Below are 13,390 nucleotides of genomic sequence, written 5' to 3'. Positions count from 1 at the left end.
AAAGCAATTTTTAATGGATTCCTTACAATCTTATATAAATCATTCAAGTTGAATGGCTCAATCCCAAGTTAAATGAATTAGTTGTAAATTCTAGAAGTTTCAAGACATTTTATACATATAAAAAGGGTTTTTCGGATTACAGAAAAACTAGGAAATGACATCCTGTTGCTGCATCCCCCACGGTATCGGCCAACAAAACATGACCGCGAGGCCGCGAAGAGACGGTGGTACGTCCTGATGAGGCAAATACGCATGTGTAGCTATCTCATATATATCTAATAACACAATGACAATTTTCTATAAACTATATAGTTTAGCATCATATATAAGATGCATATTATTAGATTAACCACGAGATATAGTTTCGTAATATCGTTAGATTAAAAAAATGTAAACATAAATAGTCAAATATAGTCATGTTTCATTTAGGATAGAACGACAAGTAACTTTTGAAACTGGTGGAGTAATAAACTCGTCCATGCATATATTTATTACAAATCATGTCATCAAATAACAACTAACATTCATGAAACACACGCAAGGTAGATTCTGCTTGTATCACTTAGACGCACCTCCACTTTGGAGCGTTTTAATAATCTGGCCAATAGAAGGCCTATCCCTCGGCATGGCCGCCACACAGTTTAGCGCAATCTCGATGCATGTTTCTATTTGAGTGAGATGTTCTGAATCCAGTGATGAGTACTTAGATGTTACGTACTCTCTATTTTTCCAGTTTTGGCATACCTATGAATAGAGTACAACAAAAAATGTTAATGACATTGTGCAAAATAAAATATATTATGATTCTATGGTAAAAAATGACCCAAAAAAAATCTTTTGACTGCGGATAGCACTAGTCTTACATTCTCGATGAAAAACCTTCCGCTAGCATCGTTCTCAGGGTGGCTGTTTTTCTCTCCAGTTGTGATCTCAATGATTAGCATACCTAAGCTGTATATATCACACTTGGTTGTGATTTCACCTCTTTCCAAATATTCCGGAGCCATATATCCTCTGAATCACATCCACAAATTAAAATCATTGAAGTATCATGGAAATTATGCAAACAACTGAAAATTTCTTTTATTACAAAAAGGGAATTTGTTACTCTTTATGGAGCTTACATTGATCCCACAACATTTTGTGTGTAAGTTCGGGTTTGTTGTTTTCCGAATAGCCTTGATAGGCCAAAATCCGCAATTTTTGGCGACATATTGCCATCCAATAAGATATTGCTAGGTTTAAGATCCAAATGAATAATAGGGTGGTTGTCATATCCTTCATGTAAAAAACGTAAACCTCCGCAAATCCCATTTATTATATTGAAGCGCATGGGCCAATCCAGTTTACAAGGATCATCTGAAAATATGATATAGAGAAAAAGTATGGCTCATCATCAAAATAAATAAGTATAGTAGTAAAAACATAACTCAGAGGTACGCCACAACTGCACGTCGATAATACAAATTAATTTATTAAGAGTTTTCATCAGTTGCATGCATTAATCAGCTCAACCCAAAAGTAGACTGTCGGAAGAAAGAGGATGGACAATTCGCTTATAATCCAACACTCTCCCTCGTGTGGAGATGCATTACCATAAGTATAAGTGTATTAGATCCAGTCTTTCAATAATACTTAACTTTATTTGTCTACCTTAGGTCTCAAATGTGTAATAGAAGGTTGGAAATTTTTATTTTAAGTAGTAGAAACACCGCATAATGAGATGTGATTTTAGAAATATTTCAACTACTTATGCGAACTACAGCAGTCCGATTACACCATTATATTCATTGTAATTAAATATTTATAGCAAGATATTAAAATATTATATTCTGATAAAAAAAATATATGTTTCAAGTTGTTAAAACTCAATTTTTCATAGGCTATAGCGACATGTTTTATCATGCATTTTCATCGTGTTTTGCAAAAATTACCTAATTACCTGCACGTACTCTTTTTTTTATCCACTCCATTCATGTGTGCATGTAGTGATCTTTAAAATCATTTTTCTCCTAAACTACTTATCCGATCTACAGTTCGATCACACTGTTATCTTCGTTATAATTAGATCTCTATAACAAGATATCATAAGATTATATTCTAATGAAAGAAAATCATATGCTTCAAACCATTAAAACTTATTCTTTTATATATGATAGTTACATGTTTCACATGTGTTTTTACTATATTTCACAAAATATTTAAATGTTTTAACTGCTGATTTTTTTTGTTTAGTTATACATAACTTAATGTTTCACTCATTGATCAACTGATAAATTTGGCTGGCTGTTTTTTTTTTAGAATTAGGCACCCAGTTTATCTTGCTGACTACTAAAGCTTACCATACAAAGATGCCACATCATCATCCACTAACAAGTTGCCACGTCATCATCCACTAACAATCATTACATTTAAACAACATGCAAACATGCTATATTATCTATAATTTCATAATTTATTAAATTTTAGAGATTTTAAAATGCGAGCATCTTAAATCATCATCCCACGTAATTCACGTAATATTTCAATATCTATATAGTTCAGCCTCACTTAGTTAATGTTATTTCTCTCTTCTCTCATTAAGTCATTTGGCGTCAATTGTTTTTAGTGCTAAATGATTAATCTATGGTCCGAATTATCTCTCTCATTTTCTTCTCTCATTAAGCGATATCATCTCAATTATTTTTAGTCTTTAGATGATTAATCTACAGCTCAAACTATCTCCCTACTTTTCTTCTCTCGTAAAGTCATATCACCATACTTTTACATTTGAATCATCATTATATATACTATTTAAATTAAAATTATCATAAACCATGTTAACTTATGTAATCTTATGTTATCTAGCTATCTCACACATTGTTTTTACTTATTATTATCATACTAAACTCCTGCAGCAAATCTTATGTACAAAATTATATATAGAGAGACACACACATACAAATTACAACACGTTTTGTTTACATCTTTTAATACTTTTAATATATCTTTAAGTGAACAAGCCTATTCTAATAGAGTAATAGTAGCAAAGGTAATTACAAGATTATATATTTACATAAGCCAGAAACATTTGTTTTTATGTGTAAATTAAAGGGAGCCAGCCCAAACTTTGGCGCCACTAAATCTGGGTAATAACAAATTTAGCAAAATTTTCTACCCTTATTAAAGACAGTGAGCAAAGTTTTCTTTTGTCCAAGATGAGCAATGATAGATTGTTGGTATTAACAAATTTTATGGGTATCAAGAAATATCGGTAGCAAAATAAAGGATATTACTGACGAACTCTAAATAGGTTATGCGTGCCTGGTCGATTTCAATTTGAGGCGCATCTTGACTTTTTCAAGTAACTTGTCACACATATTCAGCTAGGTGGGGCATTGGTCATAGCTAAAAGCGAAGGACGAAACTAAGTAATAAGATGATGTAATCAAAAAGTTTCCGATGAACGTAGTAGTGGGCTAAAAAAAACCTTTAGTACCGGTAATCAAAAAGTTACATATATGCCATAATCAAAATGCAAGCAGCAAAAAAACAATAAAAAAATCCTTTAGTCCTCTTTAGTCCCGGATTCGGGGTCCCGGTTTGCAACCCGAGACTAAAGGGGTTGCAAACCGAGAGTAAAGATGAGTTTTCTTTGCAGGGTACATATGAAAACTTGTACACAAACCATTTTTGAGTTCTTGAGGGATATATACTTAGGACTTCTAAGTAACACTCCATTTGGTTAGTGCCTCACATAATTATTCTAATTTAAAAATAGATGCGTCTATACCCGCAGGAGTAATACATAATGGTTAGCACACACACGATGCATTGATGTCGTGATTAAGCATGGAACTGATCATTATCTAAAGAAAAGCATGGAACTGATGATTTGTATCAATACATGTTAAGTTTTTTTTTTAGTTATTAGCATAGAACCCGCGCATTGCAATGGAAAAAAAATTGAGTTTCTAGCTTATTAATTATTTAGCTTAAATAATACTATCGTTTTTCTTATTGAATAAGCAAATATGAAAGAATTTGTTAAAATGTGGTGTAATAGTATAGATTGTGAGGTCTAAATGTCAGTGATAGGGGTGGCATGGGAATCGACACCACTACTAATATTTTTAGTATAGATATAAGAATAGCTGATATACCATGTACATTGTGGCAGGATTCGTAAAAGAAAGCTCTTGTTGTAGCTATATATTTTTTATAATTATCTATGTATTATATACTAAAAGTCCATTAAAGCTCCTACAAACGCTCTCAAGCTGCCACGTGCCACTTACACACACGCTCCTAGATCACTACGTGGCAATGCTTAATCTCACCGTCGATTTTCACTTAAATCGGTGGACCCATTAATTTTACACCATTAGATTAGATGTATTATATTTAAAAAAACAAATACCTTACTGTTCACCAGAAAAAGAAAACAAAAACACAAGTACATAATAAAAAACGATATAGAAAGGATTTTCAAAATAAACAGTAGGTAAGATGGATGGTAGAAAATAGTATTTTCAAAATCCCTTACTAGAAAACAATAAAAAAAATGTGTATCATTCGAAAAAGAATGATTGTCTTTTGAAATAGTATTATCTACCCCCTCCATCTAGTTTTGGTAGTCATATTTCATCTTGGCACACAGACCAAGGATAAGTAATTCTACTTATCATCCATTTAAACATGCTACTAATTATTCCTCTAAACAAGCGATTCATTAATATTTACATTTCTCAATGCCCATGTAGCCAATCATGTGTGAAGAATGCAGAGTCACGCATTAAATCCGAGAAAGTCATTAAGAGCATAGGTTTTTGGATTGAAATATGCCTATCAAAAATAAATTTTTCAAATTTGGAAATATTACTATTAAAAGTAGATGGAGGGAGTACTATTTAAAGATAAATATATTACTCTACAAATTTACGTAAATATACGTAGTTAAACTAAATTTATATTATAAATATGAAATATCCCATCAATGATCTTTATTCGTTCTACCTTAACATACGAGGCTAATATATATAATAATTAATGCTATGATAATTTTTATTTCATATAATTTCAGGGTGTCAAATATCACTTGACAAATATATAATGCTAATTTAAATCTACATTTGTAAAAATGAAAACAACACGATTTAGTTGTTTCATTTTACACCATTAGATTAGATTTATTATTGAAAAATAATGCATTTCTCCTATATACGGATAAATGAGAAATATATAACTGTTGAACGGAAAAAGTACTCCGTACGTACAGATGATTGAAAAAACAATAATGCTTACATATCGTTTGACGGAAAGACAAAAAAAGTACTTATGTTGAAGCTAAAATAATCGGCAGTCTTTGAGAAATAATTTTCTACAGATTAAGAATAAAATATAATAATCTTCAAATTTATGCAAATGTAAATATAAAATATCCAACCAATATGGATTCCTTTAAATAAATAAACTATTAATATCTATAGCCCTAAATACATCACAAATATGGAGCCGACATGTAATGTTATGATAATAATTTCACATCATATTTTAGGGGTAAGAAATAACTTGACCAATATACAATGCTAATTTAAATGTACATATGAATTATCCAAATTACTAAAGGTGCCTCATGTGATTAGAAAAAATAGGTTTTGAAAACAAAGAAGACACTGAACTAACATGCACTACACTATAGATATTTGTCAAAGTACGATACCGTACTTCGGATTATCATGTAGTATTTTAAAAAAATCACTTTCTCTTAGTTACATATAAATTCTTCTATTATTTTGGGATAAAATGTAATTCCTTCGATTTATGTGACGGAGGGAATATAAGTTATATAAGTCAATCTTTTGTTAGATGAAGTAGTATCATTAGCTATATTTTTAATAGAAAATATCTTTCATTAATATATAATAAAATTAAAAGGTCACTTAAAGTCATCTATAGCGTACAAAATAAAAAATATTATATAAATTTGGGAAACTCCAAAAATTTAAAAGACAGAATCACACATAATATAAATAGATATGAACTAACTCCGTTATTGTGACATATTTTTTCTAGTAAATTTGAGGATATATAGTTTCAAGTAATACGCCCAAACCAGTTATTAATGAACATACCTTTAAAATAGAGTCAAAAAATATTTCAAAAATACGATCCACACATAAACATTCATAATAAAAGTTCAAAAAAGATTAAACAACATGCCCACGCGTATGCACGGGCTACCTTCTAGTTGTTACAAAAAAGTAATCATGAATCATGTGCACCGGAGAATGCCGATCTAAAAAATGTCAAGTAAAGCAGAATTTATTTGTTAATAGCCAATAGTGATTGTATATATTGAACATGATTTGTACAGCTATAATATAGATGTATCCCTCAAACTATGTTTAGATATATCTAAACGTAGTTTGAGGGATACATCTATATATAGAAAAACTATTCTACACCCGGGGTATAGAATAGCTATTCTATGCCCCCCTCCCTCCCAAGGGCCAAACTCACCTCCCACCTCAGTCAAAGGTCAGTCAAAGCACCCCCACGTCGGTCAAAGCTCAGTCAAACCGCTTACCAACTCCCCCCACCACCGACCTCTTCTCAGCTCTCGTCTTGCGGAACTGTGCAGTAACGTGACAGCCATCGTGCAGTAACACCGTGGCTTGTGTGTGCAGTAACAAAGTTCGAATATAGTCGAAATATAGTCATGACTGATCTACTTTTGATAAGCACTTTTTTTCTAGCATCATGGTGCAAACGATTCTAAAAAAATGTACATCACGTGAGAGATATTGTTCTTCAAACATTGACTTTTTGAAATTTGACTCTCCACGAGTAGTAATACTCTAGCATTTTTGTTACTACTGTCTGTTGTACGTTACTACAATCGCATCACGATGTTACTGTAAAAGTGCAGTAAAGATTATAAGTTTTACAATAACAATGCATCTTAATGCAATTCTTGTGTAGTGTTACTGCAAATTTTCTGTAGTGTTACTGCATTAACATGAGGTAACATGTGTCTACCATGTAGTAGCACTACCACTTTTGTGCAGTAACAAATATATTTAGCATTTAATATTTTTAACCCATATATTTTTGTTTCAATTTCCGGTTTACTACAATCACACGACAATTTTACTACCAAAAGCGCAGTAACGTCCTATGAGTTTTACAGTAACAATGCATCTTACTACAATTATTGGATAGTGTTACTGCATGAACATGTGGTAATGTGTGCCTACCATGCAGTAACACTTCTACTTTTTGTACAATAACAAGTATATGGTTAGCATGTAAGACCTTTAACTTATATATTTTTGTTTCGGTTTCTGGTTTACTACATCACCACAATGTTACTGTCACAAGTGTCGTAATGCCATATATGTTCTACAGTAACGCGACGTGTTACTGCACTTGTACGATAATTTTTATTGCCAACATTGTGGTAACATCATATATGTTTTGTAGTAACGTGACGTGTTACTGCACTTATACTATAATGTTACAACTGAAACATAGTAAAATGCTATGAGTTTCGTAATAACATATTTATTTTGTTGTATGGCGATGGTGAAAAAGATTAGAATCGGTCACCATATTTCTTTCTCACAAAGTGAGATATAAAAGAAACAACAATAATCCTTTAAACAAATATCATCATTGCATGGATTGGTTAGAAGAACTTGCTATGAACTATGAGATTGTGAGTTCAAATCTTAAAATACCAATATATTTTTTAATTTTTTTAGAAAAGAGAAAAAAGAGAGAAGGGAGGAAAGAAAAAAAAAAGAGAACAGAGATCGGGAGGGAGGGGGACCAGGAGAGATCGGCAGAGGAGGGAGAACAGAAAGAGAGAGATCGGGAGAGGAGGGAGAATAGAAAGAGAGATTGGGGGAGAGGAGGGAGGAGTCGGCGCAACTTGATCACGCTCGCGGTGCTACAAAGGGAGGGGTGTAGAATAGTCTCACCCTATATATATATATATATATATATATATATATATATGGCACCTTAAGGTGCTACGTACTAAACAGCACCTGACACAGCTCTCAACCCACCCACCCACGCTCCCCACCCTACCCCATCAAGTCCATAGTATGCAGTTAAAATTTAAGTCATCGATGACCAATCTCGATCCCACCCCTGCGTCTCCTCCCCCATTCTCATAGTCCAAGTAAATTTTTTACTCCCATACTGTCTGTACCCACCACTCTCTTCTATCAGTAATTATTTTACTCTCATATCACGCTCACAGCACCTCTTATACACAATACCACACTCTTTAACGTAGTAATTTTTTTACTCAAATCCTCCTGCCTATATATGTAGCCATTTTATACGGTATGATACATTCCCAAAATTTTATCCACCGCCACCGGTTTCTTCGGATCTGGAGAGGCTGCGGAGGGCGCATCGCCACCGATCGGGAGGAGGCGGCGGTTGGCGATGGTGGGTGGCAGGATCCGGCGTGGAGTTGGCAGATGGCAGCGGGACCATGGCAGCGACCGATTCCATTGTAGCCAGGTAACGACCAAGTGCGCGGGAGGCGGTGACGTGCTGCACATCTGACAGCGAGGGGAGATGGGAGACGAGACGGGCTCGTCTGACAACGAACGGAACGGCGGCCCCGACGATGGGTGGATCCATCCACCACGCTGGCCTCTCATATCCTAGTGGCTCCATTCACGATGCCTGGGTACTGAATCAGCACCGTGCAATGAAGTGGGGACGACAGCATCCGGCGGCACTGCCAGCGTGGAAGCTGAACGGCGCCTCGCTGCAAACCACATCTGCATCTGGAGATGTGATGGGGGTCTGATCCGCTGCGTCCTCCACTGACCTGATTCGTCTGCAGTTCTGCATGCTCTCAGCTCCGACGCACTCTCCATGGCTGCCGATGGGAGAAGGCATTGAGCACGAGGAAAACCGCTTCTTTTTTTTTCTTCAGTTGTATTTCATTTTCTTAGCTTTGTAATTTTTTTCTACCCATTCAGAGGCTTTGTATAGATTTCTTTTTCAGCTTTGTAAATTTGTAATGCACGATTAAAAAATTAATCCAACTTTTACATTGAGATACACTTTTCTTAATTAATTAATCTGAATAATTATATTACTAAAAACAATACATACTATGAGTAAAAAAATTACCATATATAGATTCAGCTTTTCTCCCTTTTTTTCTTCCTTTTTTTTGTTGGAGTAGGATGATTCTGCTCGCTGTGTGTAAGTTTATACTAACTGAGAATTTTAAGTATGTATAATCTTTCTCACTGAGATTTTGACTATTTAATGTAATAAAATGCATTGTAAAACAATTATTATCCATGTTGTGATTGTTAAAAATATCACTGCCAAAATAAATCTATCAAAATAAATTTAATATTACTATCTTCGGTAAATTCAAGTAAAAATATTACTCACCGATTAGATTGGAAAAAACAAGCTCATTGTCTAGTGAAAAAATTATTTGAAACTCTATCCTTGCTTTGCTTGTAACTAAACTTTTGTGTTTTTATTTTACAGCAGAACCATCTGCCTGAGCTGCCCAAACAATGCCATATTGCCATGGACGTGTTGTTTGTATAATCATGACATTTCTAGGTTAGATTATCTCTTCTTATGTAAAAAGTCATCTCTTTTGGTGTTGTTGCATCTTGATCTTCTGGTACCATGACAAATTTATTTCTGAGCATGAATATGTTTTGTTGTTCAGAGTTGTTACATAGGCATGAAAGCATTAATTATTTTTCCTTTATGCAGTTGTCCAGTGACATTCATGGGATGACACTGATTCTAACATCACCAACGGATGTATGAAGGTTGCTGGCCTAACCTGGCACCTTAAGCTGCAAGAATCAAGATATAGCATGCTGCGCTCTCTGATTAAGGATTAAAGAGGATTCAAGGAATAGTCTGAACTAAGAAATGGTGATATAGCATGCTGCTCTCCGATTAAGGATTAAGGAGGATTCAAGGAATATTATGGACTAAGAAATAGTTGGATCAGAACCCACATGCGTATTATATTTCTCTTCTTTGGTGGGTGGTTCCACATGCATATTATACCATTCATATAAAATTGCACGATAATGAAAGTAACCATTTGTAAGTTGTAGTAACAAAACATTTGTAAATCGTATCAGAAACCTTTTTATTAAAAAATGTGATAGTTGTGTAGATATAAACATTGTGCTTAGAACAATTAATTAGCATCATCATGCAATCATCTACTTCATTATTATTATGTGCCCCAAAATAACCATATGGAGAAAATTGCAATAATTTTCATTCACGACATGTGCGCACCCAAAACTTGATTTTTTTTTTCTTTTTCATCGGTTATCTGTTCGTAACTATGCCTGTATAGTTGTTCTTAACATTGGGGGAAGTTTATTGACATACTAATCCCCTCAATATCTACACTCCAAGAATTTGTCATTTAAATTTTTTTGTTAGCTTATATCTGATCCGATTTAAGTATATTTATTTCTTGCCACTGTTTGCGATGTTTTATTTCTATAACTTGCTTGTGGGATTTATGTTGTCATACTGATTCATCTATGTTGACCACTATATACTTTTGGACAGGTGAGGTCATTGATATTTGAGATGACGAATATCTCAAAATCTGTTGTAAATGGTCACTGGAGCTGGAGGCAAATATAACAAATGTTTTTTCAGCTTCCAAATAGATTGTTGCAAGATTGCTGCTAGAATATGCTAGATATATTTATGGTGTATTTTTATATTTGAATGTCAAGAAGACCACAAATGTTAAGTCGTCGTGCTATAGATATGTTTGTTTTAATTTTCATCAAGCTAATCATCATATACATTTTTATATTTGCACATGTGAATTTTGTAAATTTTGCAAGAGCAAATTTACCTTTGTAATGCTGATTATTGTTTGATTCGCATTTAAAATGTAGTTGTAGCGTTAGCACGGGCATATTACTAGTTTTCTTCAGTTGTATTTCATTTTCTTAGCTTTGTAATTTTTTCCTACCCATTCAGAGGCTTTGTATAGATTTTTTTTTCAGCTTTGTAAATTTGTAATACACGATTAAAAAATTAATCCAACTTTTACATTGAGATACACTTTTCTTAATTAGTTAATATAAATAATTATATTACTAAAAACAATACATACTATGAGTAAAAAAATTTACCATATATAGATTCAGATTTTCTCCCTTTTTTTCTTCTTTTTTCTTGTTGGAGTAGGATGATTCTGCTCACTGTGTGTAAGTTTATACTAACTGAGAATTTTAAGTATGTATAATCTTTCTCACTGAGATTTTGACTATTTAATGTAATAAAATGCATCATAAAACAATTATTATCCATGTTGTGATTGTTAAATTTTTTTTACTGCCATTTTTAGTCGTTGAAATAAAAATATCACTGCCAAAATAAATCTATCAAAATAAATTTAATATTACTATCTTCGGTAAATTCAAGTAAAAATATTACTCTCCGATTAGATTGGAAAAAACAAGCTCATTGTCTAGTGCAAAATTATTGTCCTCGTAGAACCAAGTAAACAAGCTCATTACGGGAGTGATTTTTTTTGCCGATCTTTCACAAGTACTATCGAAGCCCCTAACTTGCGGGAGTAAAATTTTAACTATGTGTAGATAGAGGTCTCATTTAGTTAAGGAAATTTTTTACTGGAATTTTTTTACTGAAATATGGGGAAAATAATAAAACAATATTATTGCGGAGAGATGTGGACGTTTTATGTGTCGACAAATCAAGTACTAAATAATGGATAGGAAGTGATTTGTGTCAGTAAAAATTAAATAAAGTGACTACCTAATTGACGCAAGAGTAAAACCTGATCAAAAGTTAAAAAATTATTACTGGTATTGAGCAATTGTAGTAAATTTTTTACTTACCATGGGCTGGAGTGGTGAGGACCGGATAAGTCAGAAGGAGGTGAGAGGAAAAAAACGAAAAAAAAAAGGAAGTGGTATCAGGGGGATAAAAACGGAGTCAGGAAGGGGGTGCATCTGTTAGTCACGCTACTATACTTGATGGCGTGTTAGTGGCGCTACGTAGCGTCACCGTGTGTGTATATATATATGTGTGTGTTATGCATATGTTCCATTCAATATATTTCATCATAAAATAAAATAGACGACGGCGTTTTCGTACCGAAAAGATGCTTGTCCAAGCTTCCCTCAGGAAGGTATTCATAGCATAACAGTTTATCTGTCGCCTCGTTGTACATCATTTGCCCGTTGGACTCCACCACTTTGCATCCATGTTCATAACAGTGGCCAGTTAGCTTCACAATATTTTCGTGCTCGACAACCATGAGATTTACCACCTCGTTCCGAAAGTGTTTATCTTGATCAGCCGGTGACGAACGAAGCTTCTTCACAGCAATTATTTCCCCACTGGGAAGAATTCCCTGTAAGTTTAATGAATAGATTAACCCCTCAGTGTTTTGTTGTCTTAATCCTTTCTTTCTATATAATTGTGACTTACTAGTTACTACTAGAATTGATATTACAAACGAGCACTCATGTAAAGACATGTCATCAAGAATACATGAGCCATTTTGATTTCTCATATGGCGGCCTACGATACTTTGCGTATGTACCTTTTTTTTTTCGAGGACTTTGCGTATGTACCTAGTCTGTAGTTCCCTGCTACAAATTCTACCAAGGACAGCCTTAAGAAAAATTCTACCAAAAGCCTCACTTTGAGCTGACATAAAGCTCACTTAAGAAAAAAAAACATGCCATTTACAAAATTTAGGATAATTTCCATTTTTTAGAAGGAACCGGGAGGTATCATATTTTTTATATAAAATTTATATCTTCATGTACTAAGTATCTCGAGATATAAAAAAAATTTCACTAAAATTTTTGTATCTCGATGTACTTTCTCAAGTACTATAAATTAAATTTCTCCAAAATTTAACATTGTGATTCGAAGCTGTTCGTCATGATGCCATCATTTTATAAAGTTTTTCCTCTATATTTCCCTGTAAATTCTGACAGCAACGTGCGATCGATGTACCACCTAGTTAACTGAGGAGATCAGAAAAGGAACAGAACGAGGTTTAATCAGGCGTATATACCTTATAGACAACTCCAAATGCACCTTCACCTAATTTTTGATCAGCAGAGAAGCCTTTGGTGATGTCGCTAAGAAATTTTAGAGGTAGCTCCCCGGGTAGTGGTTTTCTATCCGGTTTCTTATTGTCCTTCCTTCGGATTGGGGCCTCCTGCTTGCTAGCTTCTGCGCCCATTTCTGACTGCACAATTCTTTTGGCGAGAAAATGATCTCTGTAAATAGTCGTCATGCCATGAGAGAACATGAAAAACTACAATTCTTGGGATGTTTGATTAAAGATGCATGGAAGGGAGATTGCACACAGATG

At 33.8% G+C, this 13,390-nt stretch overlaps 1 protein-coding gene across 1 annotated transcript; it reads right to left on the bottom strand.

The window, feature by feature from the left end:
* Positions 1-558: 558 nt before the first annotated feature.
* Positions 559-13,258, bottom strand: LOC127784693 (cysteine-rich receptor-like protein kinase 26). Its single transcript, XM_052312039.1, has 5 exons — positions 13,088-13,258; positions 12,154-12,412; positions 1,125-1,359; positions 864-1,014; positions 559-744 (listed from the first exon to the last, which is right to left on the bottom strand). The coding sequence occupies exons 1-5, from the start codon at positions 13,256-13,258 to the stop codon at positions 559-561; spliced, it is 1,002 nt and encodes a 333-aa protein (XP_052167999.1).
* Between the last annotated feature and the right edge of the window lie 132 nt (positions 13,259-13,390).

The sequence above is a fragment of the Oryza glaberrima genome, chromosome 9 (assembly GCF_000147395.1).
Source record: "Oryza glaberrima chromosome 9, OglaRS2, whole genome shotgun sequence".
In the NCBI taxonomy this organism is placed as follows: Eukaryota; Viridiplantae; Streptophyta; class Magnoliopsida; order Poales; family Poaceae; genus Oryza; species Oryza glaberrima.
Note: the sequence above shows the minus strand (reverse complement) of the source record. Positions and strands in the feature narration are given on the sequence as shown.